This window comes from Hypomesus nipponensis, chromosome 19 (assembly GCF_054491055.1).
Source record: "Hypomesus nipponensis isolate SF chromosome 19, ASM5449105v1, whole genome shotgun sequence".
NCBI classification, from domain to species: domain Eukaryota; kingdom Metazoa; phylum Chordata; class Actinopteri; order Osmeriformes; family Osmeridae; genus Hypomesus; species Hypomesus nipponensis.
Window position 1 is genome coordinate 1,384,917 of NC_140379.1, and position 11,702 is coordinate 1,396,618.

At 51.0% G+C, this 11,702-nt stretch overlaps 1 protein-coding gene across 2 annotated transcripts; it reads left to right on the plus strand.

The window, feature by feature from the left end:
• The first annotated feature begins 727 nt into the window (after positions 1–727).
• Positions 728–11,299, plus strand: rcn1 (reticulocalbin 1, EF-hand calcium binding domain). 2 transcript variants are annotated; one of them, XM_084682937.1, is made up of 7 exons: positions 728–937; positions 1,135–1,314; positions 2,431–2,624; positions 2,831–3,009; positions 6,346–6,406; positions 9,907–10,106; positions 10,386–11,299. In XM_084682937.1, exons 1-7 carry the CDS (start codon positions 753–755, stop codon positions 10,491–10,493), a joined length of 1,107 nt encoding a protein of 368 aa, XP_084539063.1. In that variant the 5' UTR covers positions 728–752; the 3' UTR covers positions 10,494–11,299. The 2 variants fall into 2 exon arrangements, with proteins under 2 accessions (XP_084539063.1, XP_084539064.1); XM_084682938.1 differs by having other exon boundaries at positions 796–1,314.
• Positions 11,300–11,702: the final 403 nt, after the last annotated feature.

Here is an 11,702-nt window from a genome sequence, read left to right on the forward strand (position 1 = left end):
AGCCCCAGGGTCCTTTTAAAATCAAAAACGGGGCTGTACTATTTATGCAAAACAGCAAAGTGCCATGTGTTGGCTTATTATGCAAATCATGAATGACAAAGTAGCTACATGATCTCCTGCCCACTACTGGATTAGATATGACAATGTCAGCAAGTCGTTTCCAGGATACACAGACTCGAATATTCCACAGAGTAGCATTATGGGAAACATGTTAATTAATGTCATTATAATTTGACAAACGTCTTACTATGTCTAGTTACATTTGTTGAAGAATTGTGTTTGTTTCTTTCTCTCTCTCTCCCTCCATCTCTTCTCTCTCTCTTGCTCTGTCTCTTGCCTTCACACACACACACACACACGCACGCACGCACACACACACGCACACACACACACACGCACACACACACACACACACACACACACCACAAACATGACCTACAAATGTATCCCAAAGCAAAAAACGATTTAAAATACGGAAAAAAATTGTGTTTCGGTTCAGACAAGTAAATCCAATAAATTATTTAATCAGGGATATGTAATTAGAGAGTTAATTGACAAGAGCTCAACAATTTTGGCAGCCCAGAATATACCACGGGACAGTGAGTTTGCGTGTCAGCTTGCTACGTGGCGTCCATGACCGTCTCGTGTGACGGACAGCTAATGGACCAATAGCAGCGACACTAACAACAAATGAGGCAGATCTTGAGATGAAACAGACTTTATGAGTGGCTGTGCATAAAGTTACACGAAATATGTTCGGTAGTGCGCAGTGGTGTCCCGTAGCAACCAGTCGGATACGTTTGAAGCGAAAGTACTACCTAAAGGCGGGCTATAGCGGTTCTGAAATGACCTGCAATGTAACAAAACCCACTCTGACTTTGCAGAAAGACTTGGTAGTTGGATACAGCGTTTCGGCAATACTGCCGCGCTTCGCAAAGTAAGAAACATAGCCAGGGTTGTTGAAGTTAGTGTCTGGGGCAGGCTAAAAACATTTGCCTACATTTGTTGCTGTCTGTAACCTCGGGTTGTTCACATAGCTCCACACAGACAGCATTACGTTCCTAAACAGCAGACCTGTAAACGCGCTGTACTGATGGACGTGCGCACCTACGTGTGTGCCCTGCTCCTATGCAGCGGCGCAGTGTTCGCTAAACCCACACTGAGGAAAGATCGGGTCCACCACGAACCCGAACTAGCGAGGCCAGCTAACGAAGACAATCAGAGCCATCAGTTCGACCACGAGGCCTTCCTCGGTAAAGAGGAGGCTACGACGTTTGATCAACTAACCCCGGAGGAAAGCAAAGACAGGCTCGGGTAAGATTCCTTTGCTCGCCCCCTCCCCTAGGCTGGAGTCGTTCAAGTGAAAGATTTGCTCAACTTCATCCAGCTGTGACAACGAGGCAAGTCGGCTTCGTTCCATGATGTATTAGCAAGCTAGCAGTGATGGAACTTCTCATTGTCTGACTTGCATTTGTCCGAAGTTCTGAGTGCTTTGTGGGTCAAAGACAGTGTTCTTATGGCTGTGTCGCGTGTATTCCGATTTGAGGATATTAACATTTCACTACGGCCGCCCAAACGAGACATCTGCATGCTACCGCATCTAAGATTCAAGATTCAAAGGATTAAACCGGAACATTATTATGCGTAAAAATGTAGAGTGCTCTGCGCTCGCACACATTCCCGGGTCATGATTGCCTAGTGTAGTTCTTAATTATGGATAATGCATTAAAGAGTCAGGAGGAAGTTTTGTGGTGTTGAGAAAGTTAGAGATATAACTGACAGAACGTTGTTAACTGCCTTTTGAATGTGTCTAGTAGCACTCAGTGCTACGTGTCATGAAGACTGCCTCGGTGTTTTTCCCTGTAGAGAAACATGTCTTTAACACTGATCCTCTGAAGTAGTGATCTGCGCCTCTCTGCTGAGATGACATGTTGGCACAGTTGTACACACGTTGGCTGAACTCGACTTTGGCTGAACTAGGCGTGGGTTGCGCTGTTGGCGGTTTTCCCCCACGATCCCCTTCCCTGAAGAACTCAAGTGGGAGGGTCCACGTAACATCACAACGTGGCAACTTGCGATAAAAATAAGTTTCCCAGGGGTAGAACCCTTCTTTCCTGGGTAGAAAACCCTCATAACATCACTACAGGCCTCTCGCTAGAAAACCAGAGTTGACTAATATGTAATTAGACAACTCTCTGTTTTTTTTAGCCAACAGCAGCCAACAGAATCCAGCTGATGCGTGATAGTGCTGTATTCCACTCTAGACTGACGGTGTTAATTCGTGTTTTAGGATATAGTGCTTCAATTTATTGGCGTTTGCTTCTTACTTTAATCACTTAGACACAACTTGAACAAAGAGCTTATCCATGGCGGACAGAGTGACCCCTGATGTACTGACTAACGGTGGATGCACTACTTTGTTCTCCGCAGTAAGATAGCGGACCGAATCGACGGCGACGGTGACGGCTTCATCACCATCGCAGAGCTGAAGGCGTGGATCAAGCGCGTGCAGAAGCGTTATGTGTACGAGAACGTGGCCAAGGTGTGGACCGACTACGACCTCAACAAAGACAACAAGATCTCCTGGGACGAGTACAAGCAGGCCACATATGGATACTACCTGGGTGAGGCTGGACCCACGTCACATGACCTGCCTCACGGGCCTGCTGCACCCACGTCACATGACCTGCCTCACGGGCCTGCTGCACCCACGTCACATGACCTGCCTCACGGGCCTGCTGCACCCACGTCACATGACCTGCCTCACGGGCCTGCTGCACCCACGTCACATGACCTGAGTGTTTATGTGTTTTCTCTCCTGCTGCGTCAGCCAACCCTGGGGAGTTTGAGGACACCACCGACCAGTTCAGCTTCCGGAAGATGCTGCCGCGAGACGAGCGGCGCTTCAGGACGGCCGACCTGGACGGAGATGCGGCCGCTGACCGCGAGGAGTTCACCTCCTTCCTGCACCCTGAGGAGTTCGACCACATGAAGGACATTGTGGTTCTGGTGAGACACGGGGGGGGGGGCGAATAGGGGATGCTCAAAGAGAGGAGGGTGGAAGAGAGAGGAGGGTGGAGGAGAAAGAGGAGGGTGGAGGAGAGAGAAGAGGGTGGAGGTCTTTAACCCTGGGATCCCTTCTCTTGTTCTTGGGACATGTGGGAGACTCCATCTTCGTCCGTGAGGAAGATCACTTCAGCAGGATGGTCTTCCTCCACTTGTCTTGTGCATTTTTTTATGTATTTTTTTTTTTTTTTTTTTGACGCTCGACTGATAGTAAGTTCAGGGACATTCCCCCGGGGCAAGTAGGGTGAAGTGCCTTGCACAACGACACAACGTCATTTCGCACGGCCAGGAATTGAACCGGCAACCTTCTTATTAATAGCCCCATTCCCTAACCGCTCAGCCATCTGACCCCTTATCTTCCTGTTTTGACGTGGATGTTTTGGGAGCGTTCCTCTGGGACAGTGTCCGCCCACTTAAGGTTCCACTCCAAATCGGAGTTCCATGTGCGGGGATGGCAGTCGCGTGGCAAACACAGGCAGGAATGCACTAAGATTCTGTGTTCATTAAAGTTGGATTAGCCATTTGACACAGTTAAATATTAATAGTTAATTTTTTGCTGAAATGCTGCTGAGAGTATGTGAATTCCTGCTCGGAGCTTGATTATGGTGCTCTGTCTTAATGGGTGTGCGGTTACAATGGCGGACATTAATATGTGACAACTTAGTTAAGTCCTTAAGGTATGTAGTCTCTATGAGGTGTGATGTGCTTAAGATATTTAGCCCTCTATATAACACACACATACACACAGGATTTCCTGTTAAGGTGGTTTACAGACCAGTCATTCTCTATGTGGTTTATAGAGCAGCGGATACAAGAGCTTGTGTGTTTGTATGCGCGGGCACACACCAAGTGGTCTGAATGAAACTTTAATTTGTATTTTTAATGAACATCTGCTCGTTTATTATTAGACATCCACTTGACAGGGGAGGTTAAGTGGTCATAAAGCATTTAGCAAGATTCAAACGAGACATGGAGCCTGAATCAGGAGAAGGGGAAAGGAAGGGAGGGTTGGGTAGGGAGGAGGGGTGAGGGAGGGGAGGTGAGAGAGGTAGGGAGGAGAACAGGGGTGAGGAGGGGAGGTGAGAGAGGTAGGGAGGAGAACAGGGGTGAGGAGGGGAGGTGAGAGAGGTAGGGAGGAGAACAGGGGTGAGGAGGGGAGGTGAGAGAGGTAGGGAGGAGGGGTGAGGGAGGGGAGGTGAGAGAGGTAGGGAGGGGAGGAGAACAGGGGTGAGGAGGGGAGGTGAGAGAGGTAGGGAGGAGAACAGGGGTGAGGAGGGGAGGTGAGAGAGGTAGGGAGGAGGGGTGAGGGAGGGGAGGTGAGAGAGGTAGGGAGGAGGGGTGAGGGAGGGGAGGTGAGAGAGGTAGGGAGGGGAGGAGAACAGGGGTGAGGAGGGGAGGTGAGAGAGGTAGGGAGGAGAACAGGGGTGAGGAGGGGAGGTGAGAGAGGTAGGGAGGAGGGGTGAGGGAGGGGAGGTGAGAGAGGTAGGGAGGGGAGGAGAACAGGGGTGAGGAGGGGAGGTGAGAGAGGTAGGGAGGAGAACAGGGGTGAGGAGGGGAGGTGAGAGAGGTAGGGAGGGGAGGAGAACAGCGGTGAGGAGGGGAGGTGAGAGAGGTAGGGAGGGGAGGAGAACAGCGGTGAGGAGGGGAGGTGAGAGAGGTAGGGAGGAGAACAGGGGTGAGGAGGGGAGGTGAGAAAGGTAGGGAGGAGGGGTGAGGGAGGGGAGGTGAGAGAGGTAGGGAGGAGGGGTGAGGGAGGGGAGGTGAGAGAGGTAGGGAGGGGAGGAGAACAGGGGTGAGGAGGGGAGGTGAGAGAGGTAGGGAGGAGAACAGGGGTGAGGAGGGGAGGTGAGAGAGGTAGGGAGGGGAGGAGAACAGCGGTGAGGAGGGGAGGTGAGAGAGGTAGGGAGGGGAGGAGAACAGCGGTGAGGAGGGGAGGTGAGAGAGGTAGGGAGGAGAACAGGGGTGAGGAGGGGAGGTGAGAAAGGTAGGGAGGAGGGGTGAGGGAGGGGAGGTGAGAGAGGTAGGGAGGAGGGGTGAGGGAGGGGAGGTGAGAGAGGTAGGGAGGGGAGGAGAACAGGGGTGAGGAGGGGAGGTGAGAGAGGTAGGGAGGAGAACAGGGGTGAGGAGGGGAGGTGAGAGAGGTAGGGAGGGGAGGAGAACAGCGGTGAGGAGGGGAGGTGAGAGAGGTAGGGAGGAGAACAGGGGTGAGGAGGGGAGGTGAGAGAGGTAGGGAGGGGAGGAGAACAGCGGTGAGGAGGGGAGGTGAGAGAGGTAGGGAGGGGAGGAGAACAGCGGTGAGGAGGGGAGGTGAGAGAGGTAGGGAGGGGAGGAGAACAGGGGTGAGGAGGGGAGGTGAGAGAGGTAGGGAGGGGAGGAGAACAGCGGTGAGGAGGGGAGGTGAGAGAGGTAGGGAGGGGAGGAGAACAGCGGTGAGGAGGGGAGGTGAGAGAGGTAGGGAGGGGAGGAGAACAGGGGTGAGGAGGGGAGGTGAGAGAGGTAGGGAGGGGAGGAGAACAGCGGTGAGGAGGGGAGGTGAGAGAGGTAGGGAGGGGAGGAGAACAGCGGTGAGGAGGGGAGGTGAGAGAGGTAGGGAGGGGAGGAGAACAGCGGTGAGGAGGGGAGGTGAGAGAGGTAGGGAGGGGAGGAGAACAGCGGTAAGGAGGGGAGGTGAGAGAGGTAGGGAGGAGAACAGCGGTGAGGAGGTGTGTGTGTGTGTGTGTCCACCAGTGTGGTCATGCTGGTGCTCCAGTCTGCCAGAGCTGAACACGAGTGAAGAGGATGGGTACAGCTACCTCCAGTACACGTTGAGGTGTCAGAGTTAAAACACCAAGTGAACCAAGTCAACAGAAAATGATTGGGCTTGCTTCTCCCTTAACAACCTGGTGCTAAGAAAGGCCAGTCCAATCTTGAATTGCATCCAGACAGTATCGCTACTGTGCGAAATCTCAGCATCAGTACTGTACAAAATCTCAGCATTGCTACTGTACAAAATCTCAGCATTGCTACTGTACAAAATCTCAGCATTGCTACTGTACAAAATCTCAGCTAGCATTGCTACTGTACAAAATCGCCAACATCTCCAGGATGGCATCTCTACCATGGGGGTGAGGCCAGCATCAGCAGCATATCTGTAATCGTTGTGTCAGCCCTGTGAAGAGCAGATCATCATAGCTCCACTTGTACTGCCTGGGGCTGGTAGCTGCTCCCTGCAGGACTCTCAGAGACCCACTGACCCTCACGTCCCCCTTTTGATGACATCATGCACTCTGACCCAAACAGGAAACCCTGGAGGACATTGATAAGAATGGAGACGGCCATGTGGATGAAGATGAGTACATCGGTGAGTCCACAGGTCCTCCTTCACCTCATCTGATAACTGCTCACCACTGTTTCACCTACATGTTCAGAAGGGGTGGGGGGAACAATCGATTCACATTTGAATCGTGATTCAGTCTTCTAGCGATTCCCATTGATTTACAAATGTTTTTAAAAAAAGTATCTTTTCGCAATGTTTTTTTTTGTTTTTGTGACCCCAAGAATTGATTCGAATCGTGAGGTCCCAAAAGATTCCCACCCCAAATGTTCAGTCATGGATATGTTTTTCATAGACCTTTTCACTTTCATTCATTCCACATTGGTTATTCATTCGGGCTGAAACACTTTGACCCTGTGTCCCAGACATTGATGAAGCCTAGTCTTAAAGTAAGACAGAAATTCAGCAAAGATCTTTCATCTGGGACTGCTGACTTGAGACCAGTGTTGACGGTTTCCGCGGAACAGCAGTAGCCTGGTGTTGTCATGGTCTAATCATGAGCTCAAAGCTGTGTTTGTTAGTGGCTGACAACACTGTTTCTGTGGCTGGGAGTCATTCAGGTCCTGCGTCCTACTAGGTATAAAGCCTCCTTGGGTCTCTTGAAAGGTGCCATATCAATTCAAGTTAATGTTATTATTACAAAGGCCTTCCAAACCATAAACGTCCAGTTTTTATGGCATCTCCCCTTGTCATGAGCACAGCTCAGTGGTAGAACATTGACTGTGTGTTTGCAGGTTTACATCCCCTCTTGTGTGTGCTGCTTTGAATGAAACAATCTGCTAAATTAATAGTTATGATTATTCATAATGTCGTCCTTTCCCATGTGGGCGTACCCTCCTTGACACTGTCGTTGTTGGTGGTCTTTGGACTTTATACACCGTATAGTAAATATAACTGACCTTTTACTCAGCAAGTGGTTCCCTGGGTTATGACCTTGAGCCAGGTTGTAACATTAATAAACAGCTGTGAGGAACAGCTCATCACTAAGCTGCTGGGTGTGTGAGGAACAGCTCATCGCTAAGCTGCTGGGTGTGTGAGGAACAGCTCATCGCTAAGCTGCTGGGTGTGTGAGGAACAGCTCATCGCTAAGCTGCTGGGTGTGTGAGGAACAGCTCATCGCTAAGCTGCTGGGTGTGTGAGGAACAGCTCATCGCTAAGCTGCTGGGTGTGTGAGGAACAGCTCATCGCTAAGCTGCTGGGTGTGTGAGGAACAGCTCATCGCTAAGCTGCTGGGTGTGTGAGGAACAGCTCATCGCTAAGCTGCTGGGTGTGTGAGGAACAGCTCATCGCTAAGCTGCTGGGTGTGTGAGGAACAGCTCATCGCTAAGCTGCTGGGTGTGTGAGGAACAGCTCATCGCTAAGCTGCTGGGTGTGTGAGGAACAGCTCATCGCTAAGCTGCTGGGTGTGTGAGGAACAGCTCATCGCTAAGCTGCTGGGTGTGTGAGGAACAGCTCATCGCTAAGCTGCTGGGTGTGTGAGGAACAGCTCATCGCTAAGCTGCTGGGTGTGTGAGGAACAGCTCATCGCTAAGCTGCTGGGTGTGTGAGGAACAGCTCATCGCTAAGCTGCTGGGTGTGTGAGGAACAGCTCATCGCTAAGCTGCTGGGTGTGTGAGGAACAGCTCATCGCTAAGCTGCTGGGTGTGTGAGGAACAGCTCATCGCTAAGCTGCTGGGTGTGTGAGGAACAGCTCATCGCTAAGCTGCTGGGTGTGTGAGGAACAGCTCATCGCTAAGCTGCTGGGTGTGTGAGGAACAGCTCATCGCTAAGCTGCTGGGTGTGTGAGGAACAGCTCATCGCTAAGCTGCTGGGTGTGTGAGGAACAGCTCATCGCTAAGCTGCTGGGTGTGTGAGGAACAGCTCATCGCTAAGCTGCTGGGTGTGTGAGGAACAGCTCATCGCTAAGCTGCTGGGTGTGTGAGGAACAGCTCATCGCTAAGCTGCTGGGTGTGTGAGGAACAGCTCATCGCTAAGCTGCTGGGTGTGTGAGGAACAGCTCATCGCTAAGCTGCTGGGTGTGTGAGGAACAGCTCATCGCTAAGCTGCTGGGTGTGTGAGGAACAGCTCATCGCTAAGCTGCTGGGTGTGTGAGGAACAGCTCATCGCTAAGCTGCTGGGTGTGTGAGGAACAGCTCATCGCTAAGCTGCTGGGTGTGTGAGGAACAGCTCATCGCTAAGCTGCTGGGTGTGTGAGGAACAGCTCATCGCTAAGCTGCTGGGTGTGTGAGGAACAGCTCATCGCTAAGCTGCTGGGTGTGTGAGGAACAGCTCATCGCTAAGCTGCTGGGTGTGTGAGGAACAGCTCATCGCTAAGCTGCTGGGTGTGTGAGGAACAGCTCATCGCTAAGCTGCTGGGTGTGTGAGGAACAGCTCATCGCTAAGCTGCTGGGTGTGTGAGGAACAGCTCATCGCTAAGCTGCTGGGTGTGTGAGGAACAGCTCATCGCTAAGCTGCTGGGTGTGTGAGGAACAGCTCATCGCTAAGCTGCTGGGTGTGTGAGGAACAGCTCATCGCTAAGCTGCTGGGTGTGTGAGGAACAGCTCATCGCTAAGCTGCTGGGTGTGTGAGGAACAGCTCATCGCTAAGCTGCTGGGTGTGTGAGGAACAGCTCATCGCTAAGCTGCTGGGTGTGTGAGGAACAGCTCATCGCTAAGCTGCTGGGTGTGTGAGGAACAGCTCATCGCTAAGCTGCTGGGTGTGTGAGGAACAGCTCATCGCTAAGCTGCTGGGTGTGTGAGGAACAGCTCATCGCTAAGCTGCTGGGTGTGTGAGGAACAGCTCATCGCTAAGCTGCTGGGTGTGTGAGGAACAGCTCATCGCTAAGCTGCTGGGTGTGTGAGGAACAGCTCATCGCTAAGCTGCTGGGTGTGTGAGGAACAGCTCATCGCTAAGCTGCTGGGTGTGTGAGGAACAGCTCATCGCTAAGCTGCTGGGTGTGTGAGGAACAGCTCATCGCTAAGCTGCTGGTGTGTGTGAGGAACAGCTCATCGCTAAGCTGCTGGGTGTGTGAGGAACAGCTCATCGCTAAGCTGCTGGGTGTGTGAGGAACAGCTCATCGCTAAGCTGCTGGGTGTGTGAGGAACAGCTCATCGCTAAGCTGCTGGGTGTGTGAGGAACAGCTCATCGCTAAGCTGCTGGGTGTGTGAGGAACAGCTCATCGCTAAGCTGCTGGGTGTGTGAGGAACAGCTCATCGCTAAGCTGCTGGGTGTGTGAGGAACAGCTCATCGCTAAGCTGCTGGGTGTGTGAGGAACAGCTCATCGCTAAGCTGCTGGGTGTGTGAGGAACAGCTCATCGCTAAGCTGCTGGGTGTGTGAGGAACAGCTCATCGCTAAGCTGCTGGGTGTGTGAGGAACAGCTCATCGCTAAGCTGCTGGGTGTGTGAGGAACAGCTCATCGCTAAGCTGCTGGGTGTGTGAGGAACAGCTCATCGCTAAGCTGCTGGGTGTGTGAGGAACAGCTCATCGCTAAGCTGCTGGTGTGTGAGGAACAGCTCATCACTAAGCTGCTGGTGTGTGTTGGCTGCAGCGGACATGTTTGCTCACGAGGAGGGCGGTCCAGAGCCTGACTGGGTCCGCACAGAGCGCGATCAGTTCTCTGACTTCCGGGACCTGAACAAGGACGGCCGGATGGACGTGGAGGAGATCCGCCACTGGATCCTCCCCCAGGACTACGACCATGCCCAGGCAGAGGCACGCCACCTGGTGTACGAGTCCGACCAGGACAAGGTTAGTCTGGGAGCCAGTCAGTCCTTCCAGGGACACAGACCAAGCTCAGGTTGAAATGGTTTTTTTTTTTTTTTTTTTTTAATTAGATAATACAAATAAAACACATTTTAATGTTTTTATAAAGAAGAACATTTTAAACAATTATAAAAAGACCAGAATCTGGTCTGGCCAATCCCAAGTGTGTATGTAGGGTCGGGGAGCTGTGTAGATTGGGTCAGGGAGGTGTGTGTGTGTGTGTGTGTGTCAGGAAGCCTCACAGCCGTCTGTGTTTCTCCTCAGGACCAGATGCTGACGAGGGAGGAGATCCTGCAGAACTGGAACATGTTCGTGGGCAGTCAGGCCACTAACTATGGAGAAGACCTGACCAAGAACCATGACGAGCTCTGAGCAGGACTGGGAGAGGGTGTGTGTGTGTGTGGATATGAATGTGTTTGTCTATGAGTGCATGTCTTTGAGTGTGTGTGTGCATGTGTGCGTATGTGACAAAACAAAGCCTTAACACACTGCTGTGGTCAGCCAGTCGTGAACAGTACAGATGATATCTGATGACTGGATGTGACTGGTACACAGACCCTAACCTGCAGTGACCACACAGGACAGGACAGGACAGGAAACTAAACGTTGGTCAAGGTCCATCACGCCACCTCGACCATGCTGGTCCAGTTCCCTCAGCTGGGATGTTTTGAACTTGTGTCGTCAGTGTTGCCTTCCAGCCAGCCAGCGCTCTGGCCTAGCTGCTACCAGCCAGCCAGCACTCTGGCCGAGCTGCTACCAGCCACTGTCAGACGTAGTTCCTGTATCTGGGTTCTGTGGTGTCCAGAACCCTCTCAGAAGCAGGCAGACATGAGGACCAGGGGTCTGGGTCTTCAGGAGAGCCGTCTTGATTATGGAGCTTTGACGGAACAACCTAGAGTCCTTCTACAACTGTAATTTCTTTAGTTGTTTAAACTTGAAAGTGGGTTGTTGTGAAGAACGTTGCTGATATACCCTGTGTTTCCCTCTAGAGATGGCCACACTCGTTTGTTTATTAACATTTGACATATTTTGTGTATTCTTGGGGCTGTTTCCGTCAGACTGTAACAGAAGTGGTGTCAATGTTTGAAGTGCTTTGTTTGATTACTTTTATGAACTGTTACCAACATGTTGTGTCTTGAAACTCCTCTACACGTTCTTTAAATACACCATGAAAACGAGCTCGCAGTTTTTTTGGTGTTGGTCACAATCCTTTTCTTTGTTTATCAAGACATGCATGTGTATAATATTTGCTGAATATAGATTTTATGCCTGAGAATGAGTTTTGTGTCCTTGAGGAAGCTGTTGTTTAGCATTCTTTATTGTATTTTTTATTTTATTTTGTATCCTCGCCGAGGGTTCTGACAGGAACTGATGTTGTGTGGGTGGAGTCAATCAGAACTCTGCTTATCTCAAAACATCTTCATGCTATACCTCCGAATTACAGTATGTTCTACGATGTATATCAGTGTTTTTTGTTTTGTTTTTGTTTTTTTTGAAGAAAAATACACTTTCCAAAATTAGAACCAGTTTGTTCGTATATTTTTCAGGTGAGAAATTGGTAGTCACTTTCGTATAAGAATG